Source organism: Eucyclogobius newberryi, unplaced genomic scaffold, assembly GCF_026437365.1.
Source record: "Eucyclogobius newberryi isolate DKJ021-1_F unplaced genomic scaffold, fEucNew1.0.hap1 SCAF_13, whole genome shotgun sequence".
In the NCBI taxonomy this organism is placed as follows: domain Eukaryota; kingdom Metazoa; phylum Chordata; class Actinopteri; order Gobiiformes; family Gobiidae; genus Eucyclogobius; species Eucyclogobius newberryi.
Genome location: NW_027315757.1, coordinates 10,910,421 through 10,931,146, shown reverse-complemented (window position 1 = coordinate 10,931,146; position 20,726 = coordinate 10,910,421). Strand labels below are relative to the sequence as shown.

General features: G+C 40.9%; 2 protein-coding genes across 2 annotated transcripts; both read left to right on the top strand.

The window, feature by feature from the left end:
• The first annotated feature begins 2,883 nt into the window (after nt 1-2,883).
• On the top strand, nt 2,884-8,865 carry nudt9 (nudix (nucleoside diphosphate linked moiety X)-type motif 9). Its single transcript, XM_072442546.1, has 8 exons — nt 2,884-3,071; nt 3,657-3,938; nt 4,014-4,103; nt 5,864-5,950; nt 6,023-6,134; nt 7,461-7,607; nt 7,692-7,776; nt 8,492-8,865. Exons 1-8 carry the CDS (start codon nt 2,974-2,976, stop codon nt 8,635-8,637), a joined length of 1,047 nt encoding a protein of 348 aa, XP_072298647.1. The 5' UTR covers nt 2,884-2,973; the 3' UTR covers nt 8,638-8,865.
• A 1,162-nt stretch (nt 8,866-10,027) lies between these two features.
• Nucleotides 10,028-20,407, top strand: LOC140357952 (uncharacterized). Its single transcript, XM_072442543.1, has 12 exons — nt 10,028-10,289; nt 11,641-11,752; nt 15,790-15,883; nt 15,955-16,009; nt 16,097-16,237; nt 16,869-17,029; nt 17,297-17,395; nt 17,467-17,612; nt 18,253-18,424; nt 19,201-19,313; nt 19,400-19,484; nt 20,139-20,407. The coding sequence occupies exons 1-12, from the start codon at nt 10,172-10,174 to the stop codon at nt 20,196-20,198; spliced, it is 1,356 nt and encodes a 451-aa protein (XP_072298644.1). The 5' UTR covers nt 10,028-10,171; the 3' UTR covers nt 20,199-20,407.
• The last annotated feature ends 319 nt before the right edge of the window (nt 20,408-20,726 follow it).

The window sequence follows — 20,726 nt, the reverse complement described above, 5'->3', positions numbered from 1 at the left end:
CTGAGGGGCGCGCCCGTTTGGGGGGCGGAGCCTTGCCAAGGGGGTGCGAGACATTTGGAGAAATGAGCCAATTTTACACATGTGTGACGTGTTTGGAGCAACAGAAAAACACCCAGTGCAAACACAGGCTCCTCTGTCCCTCCTCTGTCTCTCCTCTGTCTTTACTCTGTGTCCCCTCTGTCCCTCCTCTGTCTCTCTCCCCTGTGCCGCCTCTGTCCCTCCTCTGTCTCTCCTCTCTCTCCTCTGTCCCTCTTCTGTCCCTCTTCTGTCCTTCCTCTGTCTCTCCTCTCTCCTCTGTCCTTCCTCTGTCCCTCTTCTGTCTTTGCTCTGTGTCTCCTCTGTCCCTACTTTGTCCCTTCTCTGTCTCTCCTCTGTCTTTACTCTGTGTCTCCTCTGTCCCTCCTCTGTCTCTCCTCTGTCTTTACTCTGTCCCTCCTCTGTGGGCCTCTGTCCTTCCTCTGTCTCTCCTCTCTCCTCTGTCCTTCCTCTGTCCCTCTTCTGTCTTTGCTCTGTGTCTCCTCTGTCCCTACTTTGTCCCTTCTCTGTCTCTCCTCTGTCTTTACTCTGTGTCTCCTCTGTCCCTCCTCTGTCTCTCCTCTGTCTTTACTCTGTGTCTCCTCTGTCCCTCCTCTGTCTCTCTCCTCTGTGGGCCTCTGTCCCTCCTCTGTCTCTCCTCTGTCCCTCCTCTGTCTCTCCTCTGTCCCTCCTCTGTCTCTCCTCTCTCTCCTCTGTCCCTCTTCTGTCCTTCCTCTGTCTCTCCTCTGTCCTTCCTCTGTCCCTCTTCTGTCTTTGCTCTGTGTCTCCTCTGTCCCTACTTTGTCCCTTCTCTGTCTCTCCTCTGTCCCGCCTCTGTCTCACCTCTGTCCCTCCTGTCTCTCCGCTGTCTCTCCTGTCTCACCTCTGTCTCACCTCTGTCCCTCCTCTCTCTCCTCTGTCCTTCCTCTGTCTCTCCTCTGTCCTTCCTCTGTCCCTCCTCTGTCCTTCCTCTGTGTCTCCTTTGTCCCTACTTTGTCCCTCCTCTGTCTCTCCTCTGTCCCTCATCTGTCTCTCCTCTGTCTCTCCTCTGTCCCTCCTCTCTCTCCTCTGCACTTCCTTTATCTCTCTTCTGTCCCTCCTCTGTCTGGAGAATAAAGTCTGGAGAATAAAGTCTAAAGAATAAAGTCTGGCGGTAATGTAACACTTGGATACCAGCCGCCATAAAACACCAAAGAAGAAGAAGAAGCAGTCAAAAAACGCCGAAAGCTGTCGAAAAACGCCTGTTTCAAAGCTTCTTTCATTGCACAGCGTCTAGTTTCCCTTAGTATCATGTCGTGTTCTGCCTTTATCTTGCCCTCTCTCACAACAACAACAACCAACACCAAACAACAGAAAGCACTCTGTGTGTGACTGTCGTGGACCTGCAGTGTTAAAAGTGAACCACAGTGACAACCGCCTAAAAAAGCCAAAGAAGAAGAAGAAGAGAAGTAATGTGAGGGTTGGCACTACGTCATATAGGGAATTGGACTGGACGAAGTGACGACAAGGCCCGTGACGACATGGCGAGGACGACATGGCGGGAGCCGGGCGGAAGTAAACAGGGGGTCGACCGTAGTAAACATGGCGAACGGTCCCGCTAATTCTGCTGATCCATCAATAATTTTCACTCTTGGGTCCAAACCTGAAGTTTACGATGCATTTGATGTGTACAAGGACCAAACAATGAGTTCCTGGCGGTGTTGTCTTGCTGAGAAACAATTTAAATGGGCGTGCATTGAATGTAAAACAAAGAATTGTGAAAATGTAAATCACATGGGTCTGGGTCCTAACCCCTGACCCTAACCTTAACCCTAACCCTAACCCTTAACCCTAACACCTCGTTTTAGATTTACTTCGTTTGGTTAAAATCGAACCCACGAACAATTTGTACCAAGCCGTGTCTCTAACCATCGGGCCAGCAAGTCTATCAACCTGACGTTGCGAGACAGTAACTTTATCTCTCTCACCACCAGGTGTAGCAAAATGGTGAACCACAAGTGATTTGGGCCGCAAGAGCGCCGCCATCTTGGAATTCGTCACTTCCTGTCCAATTCCTTATATGACCTAGTGCCAACCATATTATCACCATGTGTTCCATCATTGCATATTTTTACACCGAAGAATCGAACTTCTAACATATGAGATCCATCAGCCATCAGAGTGAGAAGGGACATAGTGAGAGAGGGGCTTAAAAAGTAGCATGTTTAAGCCGATACAACCTTGATGAGTGTTCTCTGGTGAAATAAGATAAGATAAGATATGCCTTTATTTGTCTACACATAGGGAAATTTCGGTGCTGCAACACAAGTAGATACAGAAGAAAGGAACAGATAAACACTCTTAAGAAAAAAACTCTTATAAACAAAACTCCTATGTACAGAACCTCTCATATTCTTAATAGGGAATGGAGAGAAGAATTTTTTTTTAAAAATTAAAAATAAAAATAAACGAAATAAAAAGATAAAAACAGGTACGTTCCAGTAATTTGTTTAGATTTTTATTTATTCTTATGTATTTTGTTGAATACAAAACACATAAGATTAAAAAACATAAGCAGAATATATAGATACAATGGCAATAAAGCACTCAATTAGACAAATTCATAAAATCACACACAATGTGGAATATATATATATATATATATATATATATATATATATATATATATATATATATATATATATATATATATATATATATATATGGATATTTTTTTTTACATCCATCTAGAAAAATAATTACTGAATGTTCAGATGTATCCAGTTTTATACATAAGATCAAAATTCATTTGTTTGAAAATTACTATAAACTATGGGAAAAAAACAACAACGTGCAACTGACCACGCCCACGCAGCTGTCGTCATCACGCTGGGACCTGTGCACTTCCTGGTTACGATGCAGTTTGCTCTGCTCATGTGGGCTGGGCTGATTATTGATTGATTTGTAACTATAAGAGGAATGGTATTCTTTTCACTGCGGCAGTACTGGATTGGCCACATTCGTCTAGCACTTGCTGTCCTTGGATTGCCTCGTCACATTTACGCTGGGGGAGTTAGGTAGGTTTTAAATGTATCTTATAGATTAGACATTTAAGGCTGTTTAGTTTGTACTGGCCAGGCTTCTCCGAAGTGGGTCTTTAGTCTTGTTGTTGAGGACATTTATTCCCGTGCCACTCGGGTTGTATTTCCTTAATTAGCTAGTTAGTTAATTAGTTAATGCAATCGTTATTACAACATCACAATAAAATCGCAATGTTGTGCATGAAACACATGTTACTCACACATGTATGAATCAATCTAAATGCAACTCTGAGTAAGATAATAGCATGGTTTTGAAGCCCATATAGGTTGATTTAGCATTATATGTCCCCATTAAGTGTATTTTCCATGGAGACTGCCCTGCAAAACACAACATTTTGTACTTTTTACCTTTGGTTGTTCTGTTGCCAGGGGCGAAAATTATATGAATGTATACTTAATTTCACTGGTGTCTGTGTGGCTGAACTCTTTTATGCCATGTTCAGTACAGAAACAGGCATTTTTTCATATGTATTGGGGGTCCACCAAGATGGTTTGTACCCAGGACCCAGAACTTTGCACTAAACCCCTGCTTTATTGTTATTGATTTATTTATTTTTGCAGACCGCCGGCCATCTCCTGCTCACTTGACAATCATTTCAGAGATTGTCAATTATCTTCTTCCACAAGATATCACTATTACAGCACAAGACATCAAATCATGACATCTTCAGATGTGCTCCATGTCAAATCCAGATGCCCCCAGTATCCAGGGTCCAACGTGAAGCGATATCCCGTCTCGGATGACAAGGTGACATGGAGTAAGAGTTGGCCAGAGTATAGTCCTGTTAGTCACATCAATCCTGCTGTAGCCAAAAAGCCGTGCTGGGCAGACCCTGAAATTGGGTAAGACCATATCACCATATCTTGTATAATCTGTGGTTTCCTTCGCTCAATTGTACTGTGTTTACTCATTTGCAGTACATTTTCACCAAAGTTCAATGCCTTGGATGGTAATATCGACCGCAGAAGTTTTGAAGGCATCTACAGAGTGGAAGGGGGAAAGCCTCTGTGAGTACACTTACCTACTGTTTGTACTATTTTAAGTTAAAGTGTATGACATATGCAAATTGGTATTTACTCAACTACGTACAATAAAGTAATTCTACACACCTTCTACACACCAAGTGAAGTACTACAAAATCCAGTCTACAGTTAATATCTTAGGGTTAATAGAAAAGCATTAATGTAGACCTCAATAGTAGAAAAAGCTTTAGTTGTAGTCATCTGGACTCAGTTTGAAAAAATAGACGTTTCGACTCTCATCCAAGAGTCATTGTCAATAAAAGAATTTAGGTCGAGAACTCCGATATTAATACTGTTCTGTGGTAAGACCCGCCCATTGGGAGGAGCCTTCCTGAAGTAGAAAGAGTTGTTTGTTTCAACAGAAACTTCCCCCTTGTATCTACCGAGCTAGCCTATTCAGAATCCTAATGGGCTATTAGAATCCTCTTTGTCTTTGTGAGACCCTGGCTCAACCACCCTGAGTACCTGATTAGCATCTGAATGTCCTGGTCCTGGTCCTTTACCTTTCCAGGGGTTCAGTAACCCATTATAAATAACAGGAAGATTAAACCTTAGCCCTCCATTTCTGTTTAAAGAAGGTCTTTCTTTTTTAACAAAAATAGCTTCCTTGACTCCTCTTTCAACTGTTCTGTGGTAAGACCCAATGGGTGGGTCTTACCACAGAACAGTATTAATATCGGAGTTCTCGATCTAAATTCTGTTATTGACAATGACTCTTGGATGAGAGTCGAAAGGTCTATTTTTCAAACTGAGTCCAGATGACTACAACTGAAGCTTTTTCTACTATGGAACACGCCTGGACGAATGAGGGATTACACCGACGTAGACCTCAATACTTCAGGTGTCATGTTTGTAAAGAGAAGAAGAAGCAGATTAGGCTACATCGATGGGGGGGTTTGCACATAAGAATTATTCTGCAGTGTAGCAACCACAGTCCCTCTTCAAAGTTAGACAATTTTAATCAAATCTTAGCTTTTATCATTCTTCCCAGTGCCTAGTTAATGGACAACATTAGGTACCAGATTGGTGTCTTCTATATAAAAAAAAATAATAATAACAGACGTTTGACAGCTTTTTTAAAAATGAACGAATCCAAAGATTCTTTCCCATTAAAGATCCAAAAGTCCAATCACTACAGCAAACTGAATATATTGTGTTTCTACATTTCTTTTGATTAATTCATTATTTAGCTGGTAGCCCCTATATTCTTTGATTAAAAAAAAAAAAAAAAAAAGTTACTCATTAGCTCAAACGTAATAGGCGCAATGGACGATTTTTCGGCGATTTGAGAACGTAGGCGGAAGTGCGCATGCGCACTCCCCCGTGCGGACTAATACAACACACACGTGCGTTTGTTTATTAGCACAACGGAGCGCATCGCATCTCTCGTCTCCCGTAGATTTCTGTCCACTTCTGCGTCAGCTCGAACTGTCTTTCTCCGTCTTCATTTTGCCCCGTACACTGAGGGAACTATATTATGATAGATCCATACGCTTAGGCACGCGGAAACGTGGGGACGAGCCTGACGCGGCTGCAGGTGAGCGGTAGGTGCGTTTTATGATTGATACGTGGCAGGACAAATGATTTATCCACGCCACGAGGAAATATGATAAAAAATTTGCTGAAAAAAATCTTCCATTCCACCTTTAATGTTTACGCCGTAAATATTGAGACCAAGATATAAAACGGATAAAATAAATATTGTTAGCGAGTGCGTTTTGTTGAACTGTCTTATTTTTGTTCAGAAACCCTCGAGGGCGCACAGGGGTGACAGGCAGGGGTCTGCTCGGGCGCTGGGGGCCAAATCATGCCGCTGATCCCATCGTCACAAGGTAACCCGCTCAACAGTTCCTTTTGTATATTTTACGCTTTTTAAATATATGTCTGACTCTAACTGTTTGTAGATGGAAAGTGGGTGCAAAAGGAGCTAAGATGCAACATGCCGTCTCCAAACGTCCCATTCTGCAATTTGTGTCAATCAAGAGGAAGGACTGTGGAGAGTGGGCCATTCCCGGGGTTTGTGATTTCACTTCAGTAGACACTTTAAATTTAACAGTTAGTTATTAGTTTAATCAAATAATATTTTTTTTTTAGTTGAGGAGGACAGTAATCATTTGTGGTTCAAGTCAGCCATAAACAGAAATGGTTGAACTGGTTGAAATTATTTAACCTAGATTGTTGTACTTTCTTTTTTCATTTTACTTTTATTCAGTATTTCACACTAGATAATCTACAAGTGACATATTTTAAAACTGTTATTCAAGTTCAAATTTATTTATCTGAGAATAAGAAATAAATATTCTAACAATCTTAACAATCACTATGAACGATCTAGCCCAGTGTTTTTAAACTGTGTTACGTTTACAAGAGCCATTAGGATTCCTCATCTATTCAATTATTTTCAGAATTTTGAGTCAATTGAATCTACATTTTGTCAATGTTTGGGTTAGTTGTATTTTTTACTTTGTTTAGCCCTTTGTCACTGGTTCTGTTCATAGTTTTTATGGACAGAATTTCTAGGCGCAGTCAGGGGTCGGAGGGTGTCCGGTTTGGGGACCACAGGATTCCATCTCTGCTGTTTGCAGACGATTTTGTCCTGATGGCTCCATCAAACCTGGACCTGCAGCTGCACTGAGGCGGTTTGCAGCAGAGTGTGCAGCACCTCCAAATCCCCCCCAAAAAAGGTGGCTTGCCCTCTCCAGGTGGGTGGGGAGTCCTTTCCCCAAAGTGGAGGAGTTCAAGTATCTCAGGGTCTTGTTCACGAGTGAGGGAAGGATGGAGCATGAGATTGACAGGTGGATCAATGCTGCGTCAAAGACAAAGTTCTCGATTTACCGGTCAATCTACATTCCTACCCTCACCAATGGTCATGAGTTTTGGGTAATGACCAAAAGATCGCGGGTACGAGATGACGAAATGAGTTTTCTGCACAGGGTGGCTGGGCGCTCCCTTAGAGATAAGGTGAGTCACACGGGAGGAGCTCGGAGTAGAGCCCCTCAATGTCAAGCCATCTGAGGTGGCTCGGGCATCTAAGGCATCTGGGGATGTCCCACCAGGAAGAGGCCCCGGGGAAGACCCAGAACACGCTGGAGGGACTATGTCTCTCAGCTGGCCTGGGAACACCTCAGGACCCCCCCGGAGGAGCTGGAGGAAGTCTGGCGGGAGCCCCTGCGACCCGGCCCCGGATAAGCGGAAGAAGATGGATGGAGATAGATGGATTGCCCTAGTTTTCATCTGGTTTTAAACGTTTGAGAACAGTGACTTTGCCCTAATAGGTCCATAACTAAAGCAAGTTCTGTCAGGTTTGTGATTGTAAAGTTTGCAAATGTGTTGTTTCGACAGGGTATGGTCGATCCAGGGGAACAGATTTCCCTCACACTGCAGCGAGAATTCTCAGAAGAAGCTTTAAATTCCCTGACAATGTCATCATCAGACAAGACCAAACTGCATGAGCGTATCACCAAGCTCTTTAGCTCACAGGGGTTTGAGGTGAGCTAACTCTTCATAACAAAATCTAACTACTGCGGCCTAATCCTGTTTTTAAAAATGTATTAAATTGTTCTGGTCTTTCAGGTTTACAAAGGGTATGTAGATGATCCAAGAAACACTGACAACGCTTGGATGGAAACGGTAGCTGTGAACTTCCATGATGAGTCAGGTAAAAAGAAGATTGGCTGGTTCTGGAAGCCTGAAACGTCTGGATTAATGTCCGTCCTAATTACATATGTCTGTGGGACACTTGAGTTAACACTGAGTTTCCATTTGAAATAAACTAACAAGTTAATAACTGCTTGAAATAAGTAGTCTTTATCTTGCTTTTGATATATTTTGACCGACCAAAAAATATCTTGTTTTACTTACAATGAGAAAAAGACCTGTATTTTCTCATTTGAAAAAATAAAATGCTACTGCACTTGAATTAAGAACAAAACTCACTTGATCTATTGGCAAAGCTTATTTTACAACAGTCAAAATATAATCCAGTCAAGACATAGACTACTTAATTCAATCACTTTAAATGATTATCTTATTTAAGTTGGTAAGTTGAAGTGGAGTGGTGTCATACAGCCCATTCAAGTTGTTCTATGAAACTTAAGAATCTTGCATTTATTAATGTAGGTGTTTTTGCTACACCAAAATCACCTTGACAACATGCATCCACAGCTCTGACCTGTAACTTGGCCATAACTTGCTTGTCTCCACAGTGATAGATAACTTTCACCCCAGTACATCCCAGACAAAGCAATAACATCTCCATAGAGACAAGCAAGTGGAAGACACAACACTGGAAACGTTCCATAGTGTGCCTTTAAGTACAACGGGTGCATTAAAGTACAATTCTACTTGAATAACTCTTCATTTATGTGCTGTAGGCGACAGTGTGAGTGAGCTGCCACTACAGGCTGGGGACGATGCCGGACAAGTTCAGTGGGTGGATGTTGACTCGTCCTTTCCTCTCTACGCAAGCCATTCATCTTTCCTGGAGCGAGTTGCCAAAGAGAGGAAGGCTCACTGGTAGCTTATTTAGTTGAAGGATGATCCAGATTTAAGCAAAAATAATGTGCCGGAACTCATGTTAGTGTTCAAATCTGAACAAAGTATCTTTTATTTTCAATTACCTCACCGTAAAGTAATTCATTTGCACTGACTCGACTGGCTGCTAAATCAATGTCTAGCATAGAAGAACTGCTCACATTTTTATACCATTTTCAGCATGCATGCAGTTTATTTTATAATTTATTTAATTGGGATCATTCTTTTACCAGTGAAGACTTGTTAAGTGTATCAGTTACATAGTTTAAGATTTTGAGATGATTGTGACTGTCCATGGTCACAATCATAAGTCACATTGCAAGTATGTCTCTATTATGCATGCCACAAATCCAGCCAGACATTATCTTCACAAAATGTTAAGCCTAATCATCTTGTTTCATGTCTGTAATTATAAAATAAATCTTAAATGTCTTAATGGCGGAAAACATTTTATTTCTTTTCAGCTGTTTAAGTGTCTGCTTGAGTGAAATTGCTGTGGTTTTACTATTCACAGGGAATTGTCTGGCTGTTCATGAACATTAGACTGATATTATCAACATTAACATTCCTTAACACTCCAGACTTAAAAATTGTGTATCTGGGACGTGAGGAAAAAACTTGTGCAATGGAAACAATAGATGTATACTTTTACATAGATGTCACAGAATGGTCAAGGACTTGCTCAAATTTCAATGGAAATTTATAACATGGAAAACAGCACTTAATCAGTTAACTTGAAAATTTGAAAACTAGAAAACATCTTTACATTGTTTTGAATGAGACAAATATGCCAAACAATATATGCCAAACTTGATCTCGATCAGGGGGGCACAAAAAGGGGCCGGCGGGCTAAACCTGGCCCCCATTGTGGATTAATTCGACCTGCTGCAAGGGGTTACTTTTAAGAAGTCACAAGAATGAGGAGAGTTAGTCCAAGTTAATTTATTTTATGTCTTTACAGAAGAACATTCCTATATGCATATCACCCTCAACTCGCTAAGTTTGGCTCACAGATGAAAAAAGTTTGCGTTCCCCTGTTCTTCTCACTGGCCAGAAGGGTCGCAGTGCACTGAGCTGGGGGTCGCGAGAGGATTTAAATATATTCTTTCAAAATTATGACACTGACTCTAGGCTATGTGTCAGTGATAATAAACAACATTAAACTTGATTCAACAGGCTTTGACACCTCTTTCAATGTTTTTTCCACAGTGGGGGTCTAGGCCTGAACAGTCATGTTATTTTATGTTGTTTTCCATTTAAATAAAAATAATTGTAAATAAACAGATACATACATAAATAGATAAACTAAACTAGTGATTTCTTGTCGCGTTTCACTAGACAAACTACATTACCCACAATCCTCTTCCGCCGCCAAACCGCTTTCCGGCTGACGACGTGGCTGTGTGCGCTGCGTCATTATTAGCGGACCGGGGCGATTCAAACCAGGCACACCGGGATTTCTGGACTTGGCCCGTTTGGTTTGGACGCAGAAACCTTTTGCACCGCTGCGATTACCGATCATGTCTGGCAAAATCAAAAGCCGGAATGCCGCAAACGCCGACACGATCACCGGCGGCGTGTCCTGCGACGAGCGGATCTTACGGGATTGTCACCAGCTGTACGCGGACCCTGAGAGCGGTGAGGGAGTTGATTACCGCGTTTCGAAGCCGTATCAACAATCAGAATGACTTGTCTCACTGAAGTATTAACTTGCTAATGCATTTCGAGCTAACGGCTAACAGAAGTCCATTCACAAAGCGTTAGATTAGATGCTCTGCTAAAGGCTAACTACAACTACTAGCTTGCTAATCAGAACAATCCTAATCTTTGCCAACTAAGCAGGCTTTCATAACCGTGCATGAAAGATTAAACTGTGAACGCAATCTGAAGTGACGTTTGGCTCACAATATTTAACCTAGCTGCATCTACACATCGTAAAAATGTATTCATTATTTCTTTAGTCCACAGCACTTAAAAAACATGTAAAAAATGTTTTATCAAATATATAAATAAACCAGTAGTAGTTACTCATTATTTATAACCCAATGTGAAAAAATACACGGCAAAGCCTTCTTAAAGCTATTCAAATTAGCAAAAATGTCCTTTTAAGTTAATACATTTTGATTAGATTTGATTTTATGACAGAGGCTAAAACTTTTAATAACAGAAATTGTGGCATCATTAAATAAATGTCAAAGAATAAACCGTTCATCAATAAATGCACTATTTGTAAATATCCTCTCTAGACTCATTCAGTCAGCATATTTCTATATTTTTTGGTTGATTTGAAACGTATCATTGTAGAATAGAATTACTACTCTGAAAAAAAATATTGCTGACTAGTCTAGTTAGTTAAAACCTAAAAATCAAGTTAGAAATCTGGAGGTAATAATGGACTCAGACTTGAACTTTAACAGCCACGTCTAATCAATAACAACAGAAGCTTTTTACCATCTAAAAACATAGCCAAAGTGAAAATATTGTGTCTAAACCAGTCTTATCCATGCGTTTGTCTCCAGTAGATTAGACCACTGTAACAGCCTGCTCACTGGCCTCTCCAAACGAGCTGTAAAACAGCTGCAGTACATCCAGAACGGCCTCCTGCTGGTGCCAGAGTTAGTACTAAACATGGCCCTGCCTCTTGCCCAGAGTCAGGACTTGACAGCTAAAATCTGGAACAGTCTTCCTGAAGATGTGAGATGGGCTTCTACTCTGACAATGTTCAAATCTAAGCTAAAAACAGTCATGTTTAGCTGTGCATGTGACTGAAATGATCTTCTTTCTCTTTAATGTCTTAAACTGTTTTGTGATTTTGTGATTTCTGTCATGTCTTTGTGATTTTAATGCATTTTTTCCTGTTGTGTGAAGCACTTTGAACTGCCTTGTGTACGAATTGTGTTCTACAAATAAACTTGCCTTGCCTAGTTGTAGCCCTACCTATGACTTAACTAAATATAATTAAGTTAACATGTCTGTGTATTGTTTTCAGGTCTGATCTCAGTAGCAGAATCGGTTGGTTTGACGCTGTTGGCGCCCAGAAAAAAGATCACTGTGATGCTGATGGGAAACCACTCTGCCGGGAAAAGCTCCTTTATCAACTGGTAAAACTAAACAAACGTGTCTGTGGGTTGTTTTGTTGATTTTTCTTTGTTAGGAAAGTCAATCTTTGAACAGAACTGGAGGCCAAAGATACAACAACACCCATATACAACTCTTTATCAGAACCAAACCAAAACAATAAAACTCCAAGGCCACTCGGACAATGTCCATACACTTGATTGCTTATGTCGGAGAAATGGGAATATTTGAAGCAGAACATTTTGATCCAAGTCGTGACGTCGGGAGCATTTGTTTGGAGTCAAAAGAGCGTTCGCAAAGAGATTGCACAATATTTTTTTATTATTTTGCAAACTCCGGGAAAAGCAGGGTCGCTACAGACCGATTCTCCCCGCCATCGTCACGGGAAACGTGAGGTCTCTGTAGAATAAGACGACTGAGCTAGCGAGCCTCACACGTTTTCAGAGGATGTACAGAGAATGCAGCGTCATGCTTTTCACAGAGGCGTGGTTAACCCCAGAAATGCCGGACTCCATCATTGCTTTTGACAACTTTCATCCGCTGCGGGTGGACAGAACGAGAGAGTGCGGTAAGAAAAGAGGAGGCGGCCTGGCTGTGTTTGTGAATGAGAACTGATGCATATCGGAAGCCAGCTACAAGAGGAGGATGGAGGATCAGCTGCAGCAGAAGAACATTCAGGGAGTGTGGAGGAGCCTGAAAACCATCTCAGGCTTTAAAGTCCCCCTGTCCAGACGGAGGGGACCTACAGTGGGAGAATTAACTGAATTCTCACTTCCTGAGATTTGATCCATCACCTCTCCCTGCACAGCTGCAGAGAGATGAAGAGGATTAAAGTGAGGAAGGCAGCAGGACCTGACGGCATCAGCCTCAGGCTCCTTAAGTCCTGCGCAGATAAACTGTGTGGAGTTATGGAGCATGTCTTCAACATGAGCCTGAAGCTGAGGGTGGTACCACAGGTCTGGAAGACCTCCTGTCTGGTACCTGTGCCCAAGACACCGCGCGCCAAAGACCTCATCAGCTTCAGGCCGGTGGCTCTCACGTCCCACCTGATGAAGACACTGGAGCGGCTGGTCCTGGACCACCTCCGCTCCACCGTGAGCTCAGCCATGGACCCGCTGCAGTTTGCATATCGGTCTGGCATCGGAGTGGAGGACGCCGTCATCTCCCTGCTGCACCGCTCTCTCTCTCACCTGGAAAAGCCTGGCAGCTCTGTGAGGATCCTGTTCTTCGATCTTTCCAGCGCCTTCAACACCATCCAGCCGCTGCTCCTGAGGGACAAGCTGGAGACGGCTGGTGTGGTGTATGACCTGGCAGAGTGGATCCTGGACTACCTCACAGACCGACCCCAGTTTGTGAGAGCCTGGGACTGTGGGTCTGACACTCGGACCTGCAGTGTGGGGGCGCCCCAGGGCACTGTCCTCGCACCCTTTCTCTTCACCCTCTACACTGCAGACTTCAGACACGACACGGACAGCTGTGTCCTGCAGGAGTTCTCTGACGACTCTGCCATCATCGGACTCATCACGGACGACGATGATGCGGAGTACAGAGGACTGGCGCAGGACTTTGTGGACTGGTGTCAGCAGAACCACCTCCTCATCAACGCGGGGAAGACCAAGGAGATGGTGGTGAACTTCCGCAGACGCCACCCCACTGCCCCCTCACCAGTGAACATCCAGGGACGGGACATTGAGAGAGTGACTCATACAAGTACTTGGGTGTTCGTCTGAACCACAAACTGGACTGGACTCACAACACAGACGCACTGTACAGGAAGAGCCAGAGTCGGCTCTACCTCCTGAGGAGACTCAGGTCTTTTGGAGTGACAGGGCCACTCCTGAAGACTTTCTACGACTCTGTGGTGGCATCAGCTCCTGTAGGTGTGGCCTGCTGGAGCAGCAGCATCACAGAGAGGGAGAGGAGGAAGCTGGACAAAGTCATCAAGAAGTCCAGCTCCGTCCTGGGCTGCGCTCTGGACTCGGTGCAGGAGGTGGGGGACAGAAGGGTCCTGGCTAATTTCACATCTATGCTGGACCATGAGCGTCGCCCCCTGCAGGACACTCTGTCCGCTCTGGAGAGCAGCTTCAGTGAGAGACTGATCCACCCTCGCTGTGTGAAGGAAAGGTTTCACAGGTCTTTCCTTCCTGCTGGTGTCAGACTTTATAACAAACACTGTTAGCCCTGAACATGTGTATACTGTCATACCCATGTGCAATACTGACTTAATCATGTGCAATACTGACTTAATCATGTGCAATACTGACTTAATCATGTGCAATACTGACTTAATCATGTGCAATACTGACTTAATCATGTGCAATACTGACTTAATCATGTGCAATACTGACTTAATCATGTGCAATACTGACTTAATCATGTGCAATACTGACTTAATCATGTGCAATACTGACTTAATCATGTGTAATGTCTTAATCATACGCAATAATGTCATTCATGTGCATTTAACTGCTGTAAACAAGAGTGTTAACTTCTGTCACTTATTTTTTCTTTCTATTCCTTATTAAAGGTGGTATGGACGATTTTTTTTCAGCAAATTTTTTATCATATTTCCTCGTGGCGTGGATAAATCATTTGTCCTGCCACCTATCAATCATAAAACGCACCTACCGCTCACCTGCAGCCGCGTCAGGCTCGTCCCCACGTTTCCGCGTGCCTAAGCGCATGGATCTATCATAATATAGTTCCCTTAGTGTACGGGGCAAAATGAAGACGGAGAAAGACAGTTCAAGCTGACGCAGAAGTGGACAGAAATCTTCGGGAGACGAGAGATGCGATGCGCTCCAATGCGCTAATAAACAAACGCACGTGTGTGTTGTATCAGTCCATACCGCCTTTAAGATAAGATAAGAAGATACGTTTTTTTTTTTAAGTTTTCAATAAGTTATCTGTTCTTTTACTTCTGTACCTACTTGCGTTGCAACACCGAAATTTACCCATTGTGAGTACAAATAAAGGCTTATCTTATCTTAAGTGAATATTAGGTTTAGGAGAGCTACTGGAATAAATCTGGGTAATTGATTAAATGTTAAGCTAGATCAAGATCATTTTTAATCGTCAATAATATGCTTTGAATATGGTTAAGTTTTTTGTATTGTTATCAGGAAATCGATACTAAAAGCAATTTTTGTTTTGTGAAAAGAAATGGAATTAAAAATCAAGATTGATCAAATGCAACAGTTTCTGCTCAAAATATGGACGGATGTAGAGTGTGCTCAGCATCCAACCAAAGATATAGATGTACGGTATACAGATATCGAGGGATAAATGTATAGTTTGAAATGGAGATGTAAAACAGGAAGCTTTAATAAAAAAATTTGCTCAAACTTGTTTCTCTTTCTAACATTCACTCCCTGAAAAGGTCAAATTCTGTTATAACTACATTTAAACTGAGCACTATTTTAGACCACAGCAGACAGAACACGGAATAAACAAGTTTTTAGGAATGATTAGAGTTGAATTAAATCATTTTAGGCTTTTAATGAGTTTAAAACGCTGGTCAAGGACTACCCTCGGTGCCAATGCACTTGTTTTACTTAATTGTATCTCGGATTGTCTGTTTAAATGTGTTTTTATGTATTGATTTTGATTGCTTTATTTGTGTTTTAGTATCCTATGTTTGTTTATTTTGTGTTGTGTTTTAACTCATGAAAAATAACTTTTCTCATTGGGTTTTCCATGTGTATATATAAATAAATAAATAAATAAATGAAAATTAAATGAATGAAGGATGTGCCAAATTGGACTGCGTTTTAAATGTGACAATGACAGTGGGGAAACAAATTCACAGTAAAAACCTTGTTCACAGAATTTGCCACAGATCTAGTACATTTGAGAGTACCATTCCTAACATACTGTATACATATAAAACACTGCTATGCTTGACCTTTACATAGATAATCGAATGCATGTGTCTTGCATACCTCATTCAGTCAACCATGGCAGCGTAAAAACACAATTTTTACTACCACGAACTCAAGAAATGGCCACTGTAAATGTACATTTCTAAATTCAGATTCCTCGCCTCTGCCTTTGCAAACAGGTACGTGGAGGAGCACATACAGCGCACTGGAGTGGCCATTGAGACCCAAGGATTCAGTTTCGTAACAAGTGGCCGAAAGCGAGAATCCCTCACGGTTTGTATCCAGCGTTTACTACTTCACTGCTCACTAAAGTGCCTGAAAACTCAAAAGTGTTTTCGCTTTAGGGGAACGCTACACTCCACCTATACCCACATTTCAAGCCTCTGCAGCAGTTTAGAGGTACTACAAACTAGACGCATTTCAACTTTTTTTTTAAAATAATTTTTTAAATTTTTTTTTTTTTTTATCTTTACCATTTCTGTCCAGGCGTTTCCGAGTACTTGAGCACAGAGATATGTACATCACGGCAGAAACGCTTCAGCCTGGTGACGTTTGTGGACTCCCCCGGGCTTGTGGACGGAGACATGAAGTATCCGTTCGATGTGGATGAGGTTATCCTTTGGCTCGGTTCGTTAGTTATACTTTTTTTTTTAACACTTTTAGGCCTTTGCAGTCAATTTTGTGTGAGAATGTTGAGGCTGTTTGACCTTTCTCTTCTGTGTTCGGACATCCAGGAAATTAGGTTTTGATTAGGCTTCTGACAAATTAGATTAGATTGTTTCCCTACAGTATTTCCTGCTTCTTATTCTTCTTTATTTTTGCAGTGATCTTTCCTCTTTGAATTTTCCTGTCGAATTTGAGGGCCTGAAAATGTTTGCATGAATATTTAAACCGAGAAAAATGCATTGAAATTGTAAGTGACTGAAATTCAGAGTAAAAACTATAAAATCTAAGGCTCCAAGTATTTATTCGATGGAGTTTTAGTCGACCCACATTGTTATTAATTTATTCATATGGATCACAGCAGAAGGGAGAACGCTTGGAGTGAGTTGGTTTGAGGTTTGGGAGTGAATTGTGGGTTTAATCTTCCCATTTACAACCAAATACGTGGTTTACCAGTAGTTTCCTGTGTACATTTGTGTCAGCGCAGTTTGAGTCGGATACATAATCACGCCAGTCGATCACTAGTGCTAAATGATCTTGCATATTTTGTATTTCAAATGGAAGTACGTCATTGCGTGTTCTCCTTCGGTTCCAGGCGATCTCTGTGACCTCATGCTCGTGTTCTTCGACCCCATGGGACAGGCCCTCTGCAAAAGGACCCTCAATATCGTGGAGAGCTTGAACGAGAAACACGGCGATCGACTGCGTTTCTACCTGAGCAAGGCCGATGAAGCCGGAGGAGAATCGGACAGGCAGGTGGGCAAAAAGCTTGTATTGAGGTGGGCACATTGTCAAAGGAGCTGATTAAACATGGAAATGGGGAAAAAACTATGATGTAAACGTCCAAATAAAGGGTTTAAAGTGATATTTCTGAGCGTTTACTGTCATTTCGCATTCAACAAAATTCTGTTGGATTGTCTGAATATTGTTATCAGCATACTGCCAAAAAAAGTTTAAATTATATATGAAATTGTTGAATGTTCCAAATATTTTCAGTCTGATTCTACTTCTGTTTCTTGGCAGCGTGTAATGATGCAGATCGTTCAGGAACTTTGCAAGCGTCCAGGACTCAATAAATGTGGTTTTGACATGCCCACAATCTACATTCCAAGTTCCAGCAAGGTAAGAACAGTAAATCAATGTATTTAATTTGACTCTTGTTTGACCACGACACATTTGAACTCCTTTTACAGCCAAGTCGCTGTGTGAACCAGATTGAGGAAGTGTGTCGCGCTATTGAGAAAACCATCAACCAGACTGTGCAGAACACCCTCAATTCTCTGGAGAAAGACTGTGAACTTATCAGCGACGCCATCATCGACACACTAGCAAACGACAGGTATGACGCGCACTTAGAGAAGTAAAGAGTGGCTTAGTGCGATAACTGTAATGTAGCAAATCATGGATCTTATTTAGTCCATCGCTAAAATAAAAGTTGATGGTAAAGGTGGGCAATGTATAGGCAAATTTAGATAATGTCTTGTGTTGCTTTGAAGCAGGTTTTTGTAGACGTACAAAATCATGTCATTATATATTTCCTGCACATGTGATGGTACATGCAGTGCGTCTGGAGCTATTTAAAGGCACAAAGTGAATCACTCTCGCTATTCAAGTTCTGTTGACATTCTATGCAAAAAAAATAAACTAAAGACAGAATTTTCAGTTAATGTAACCTGCTTTGAAGAACTACAAAATAAGATAAAAAAAAGTAAAAATAAAAAGTCATGATTTTATGTTATGTTGTTGTTTGTTGTTATGTTTCTGCACTTATCTGATTCATTGCACATAAATTTCACATTTAAACCTCAACTAATGAGTTTAAAGACATGTTTTACCATATTCATATTTGATTGACATATAATCGGAATGGTTATCGGGATATTCCAAAAGGTACATATTTGTGTTTTTTACTGTTTTGGACTTTTCTGTGCCAAATCTGACTTCCAAATCTGTAATTTTAAAATAATATATTATTCCAGACAGATCATCTCTGAGAATCGGCGTGCCCGCTGTAAGAGCTGCTTCCTCACGTTGCTGGGCTTTAGCGTGCCGATGGCTCTGATGGTCTTACTGGTGCTGGGCGCTCTGTCTAAGGAACTGTTGGAAGTGACGTTGGGTCCTGAGGGAACCGAGTCTCTGTCTCTGTACCTGGTGAGTGCTTTCTATTAAAACCCCTGACAAATTCTATGTTTATCTAATGAACTTTTTGAAGACTTTCTGACCCCAAGAACCATTTTACTTGTGCAGTGACTTGTCGAGGTTTTGGTGCACTATATTTTTTTTGACCTTTCAATGCATAGAACAAACATGAAGAAACTTTAGAGCATCTTTTTAGAACTTGTCCTGCGTCTTAAAACATGTTGTCTCTCATCCCTGATTTAAATTTGACTCATATTTTATATTTTGTGAATAATCTGGTTATAAAGACATCTGACACTGTGTTTGTTTTCCTTCATGCTGTGGAGAGAGAGACTCTAGACCCTGCTTTAGACATTTTATAAATTACTTCAAAATATGAAAGTGCTTAAGTCTGCCAAAAAATATTACGGTACTTTCAATGTCCCAACTCCCTCGTTTTTTAATTTGTGTCCTGTGCTCTCTTATGCACTATAAACCTTAAACCCCCTTGTTAGTTTATGCTTTATTTCATATCTTGTTATTGTAAGACATTTCAATGAAGGTATTTCATAAAAAAATAGAGCAATAATTCTAATTTTACATACATTGGAATTACTGGATTGTATTTATGACAATTTTATCAAACTTAACTATTATATGCTGATTTTTTTTTTCAACTATGTTAGTTTTTTGTCATGTTTTGTTTCGAGAATGTGAAATTCATTGTCCCAGGTGCCAACATTGGTTTAGCACCAGTTTTGAGACATTCTTTTACAGTAACAGCCTGTGTTTTTTGTCTGCTCGTTTAGTCCCCCGTCGTCCGCCTCTTCGACTCTCTGAATGGAGAACAGCAGGTGTATCTCTGCGCTGGCCTCATCATGCTCTCCTTCCTGTTTCTCATCATTTCACGTTACTGCTTCAAGTAAGACTTCGATACACCTGCTTTTCCTTTTGTTTTTGTACATGTTTATTTAGACTTTATTTTTAAATGTTCTTTACTTCCTTCAGGACCCGTCAAACTATGTCAGGCAAACAGAGACGACAACTGCAGGAGAAGTTCGAGTACATTCAGGAGGTGGTAAAGAACAAAAAGGTAATTGTTGACCAATAATATGTAGTTATTTTCTTCACAATACAATGTTATCAATAGAGAAATTCATACATCACTAACTTCTTCATAGCTTCACTTTAACATCTGAAAAAGCTAGGAACTAGTTTGATTTAAATACATCCCCATTTTGCTGTTTAAAAAAGGTCCAGTCACAAATATAAATACAGGTAATCTAGATGACCATTTGTGGATTTTTCTTTTGAATATTTATTGTTAAGACTGTTTAATTGAGAGATTGTTTGTTTTGGCCCAATAATAAACCTATAGAGATTTAAAGATAAGCTAAGTACTTTAAATAAAATAAAAACAAGATCTTCTACTGTGATAAATGTATTTACCAGTAGTGACCCAGCTGATAGAGTTGTTCCATTTATTCTTTTGGCAAGTGCATCTCTGGACAGTTTTTATGCTTTTTTCAAACATGGCGGACGAAAGGATTTCTTTTACGTTCAATTTCATATATATTCAACTCTCCCCTTCAAAGTATGACACCTTCTCATTCTTGAATCTGTGTTGATGTAATCTGATACAGAACTGTAAAAGAATCCACCTGTGACCCTTTTGCATTGCGGAAATGACTTTGCGATTCAGTGTTTTTTCTCTCTAACATGTATAATTTCTCTGTTTTTATTTTAGAAAAAGCTCTATGAAGAATACCTGCGCCAGAGTGTCAGTGATCAGGATATGGACATGTGAATGATAGATTATGCAAACTACAAAGTACTCTCTGGTTTAATGGACTCGACCCTAGACTTGGACCCTAGAGGTTTAAATGTTGTTATTGTAAGAACCGTCTCTGCCACAGATACTGTTACACGCACACTGCTGCTCAGAACTTTATTATGTCTACATTTGTACCTATTTTCTGTGTCTACATTTTCCAAATAAAACCACTTATCTTTTAACTATTTATATTTATAAGATGTGAGAAATGGCACTTGAGTTAAAGTTGAAAATGGTTTACATGTCACTTTGAACTGTCGATCACCAGCTTTTATACAGAATGTCGATGTACTTGATTCAGACACCTTTTCATAAATACAAAGTAGTGTATTTTGTACTATGTTTTTTCAAATGCATTTCCTTTTATAACGGAACAGCCAGTAGCACGTGTAAAGGTAGTCTTGGCAAACATTTATATTGCATGTGTGATGTGACCATGTTAACAAAAAATGAGATCAAGTGTTAACAATAATAAATTTAATTTCTTTGAATATCAGATCT

Excerpts from the sequence above, each read along its gene's own strand:
- nudt9 (XM_072442546.1), top strand. The coding sequence starts at position 2,974 with ATGGTATTCTTTTCACTGCGGCAGTACTGGATTGGCCACATTCGTCTA. Across the intron at positions 5,951-6,022 it reads GCTGATCCCATCGTCACAAG|ATGGAAAGTGGGTGCAAAAG; the intron begins GTAACCCGCTCA and ends AACTGTTTGTAG. Across the intron at positions 7,608-7,691 it reads TTAGCTCACAGGGGTTTGAG|GTTTACAAAGGGTATGTAGA; the intron begins GTGAGCTAACTC and ends CTGGTCTTTCAG.
- LOC140357952 (XM_072442543.1), top strand. The coding sequence starts at position 10,172 with ATGTCTGGCAAAATCAAAAGCCGGAATGCCGCAAACGCCGACACGATC. Across the intron at positions 15,884-15,954 it reads GAAAGCGAGAATCCCTCACG|GGGAACGCTACACTCCACCT; the intron begins GTTTGTATCCAG and ends TTTTCGCTTTAG. Across the intron at positions 16,238-16,868 it reads TGAGGTTATCCTTTGGCTCG|GCGATCTCTGTGACCTCATG; the intron begins GTTCGTTAGTTA and ends CTTCGGTTCCAG.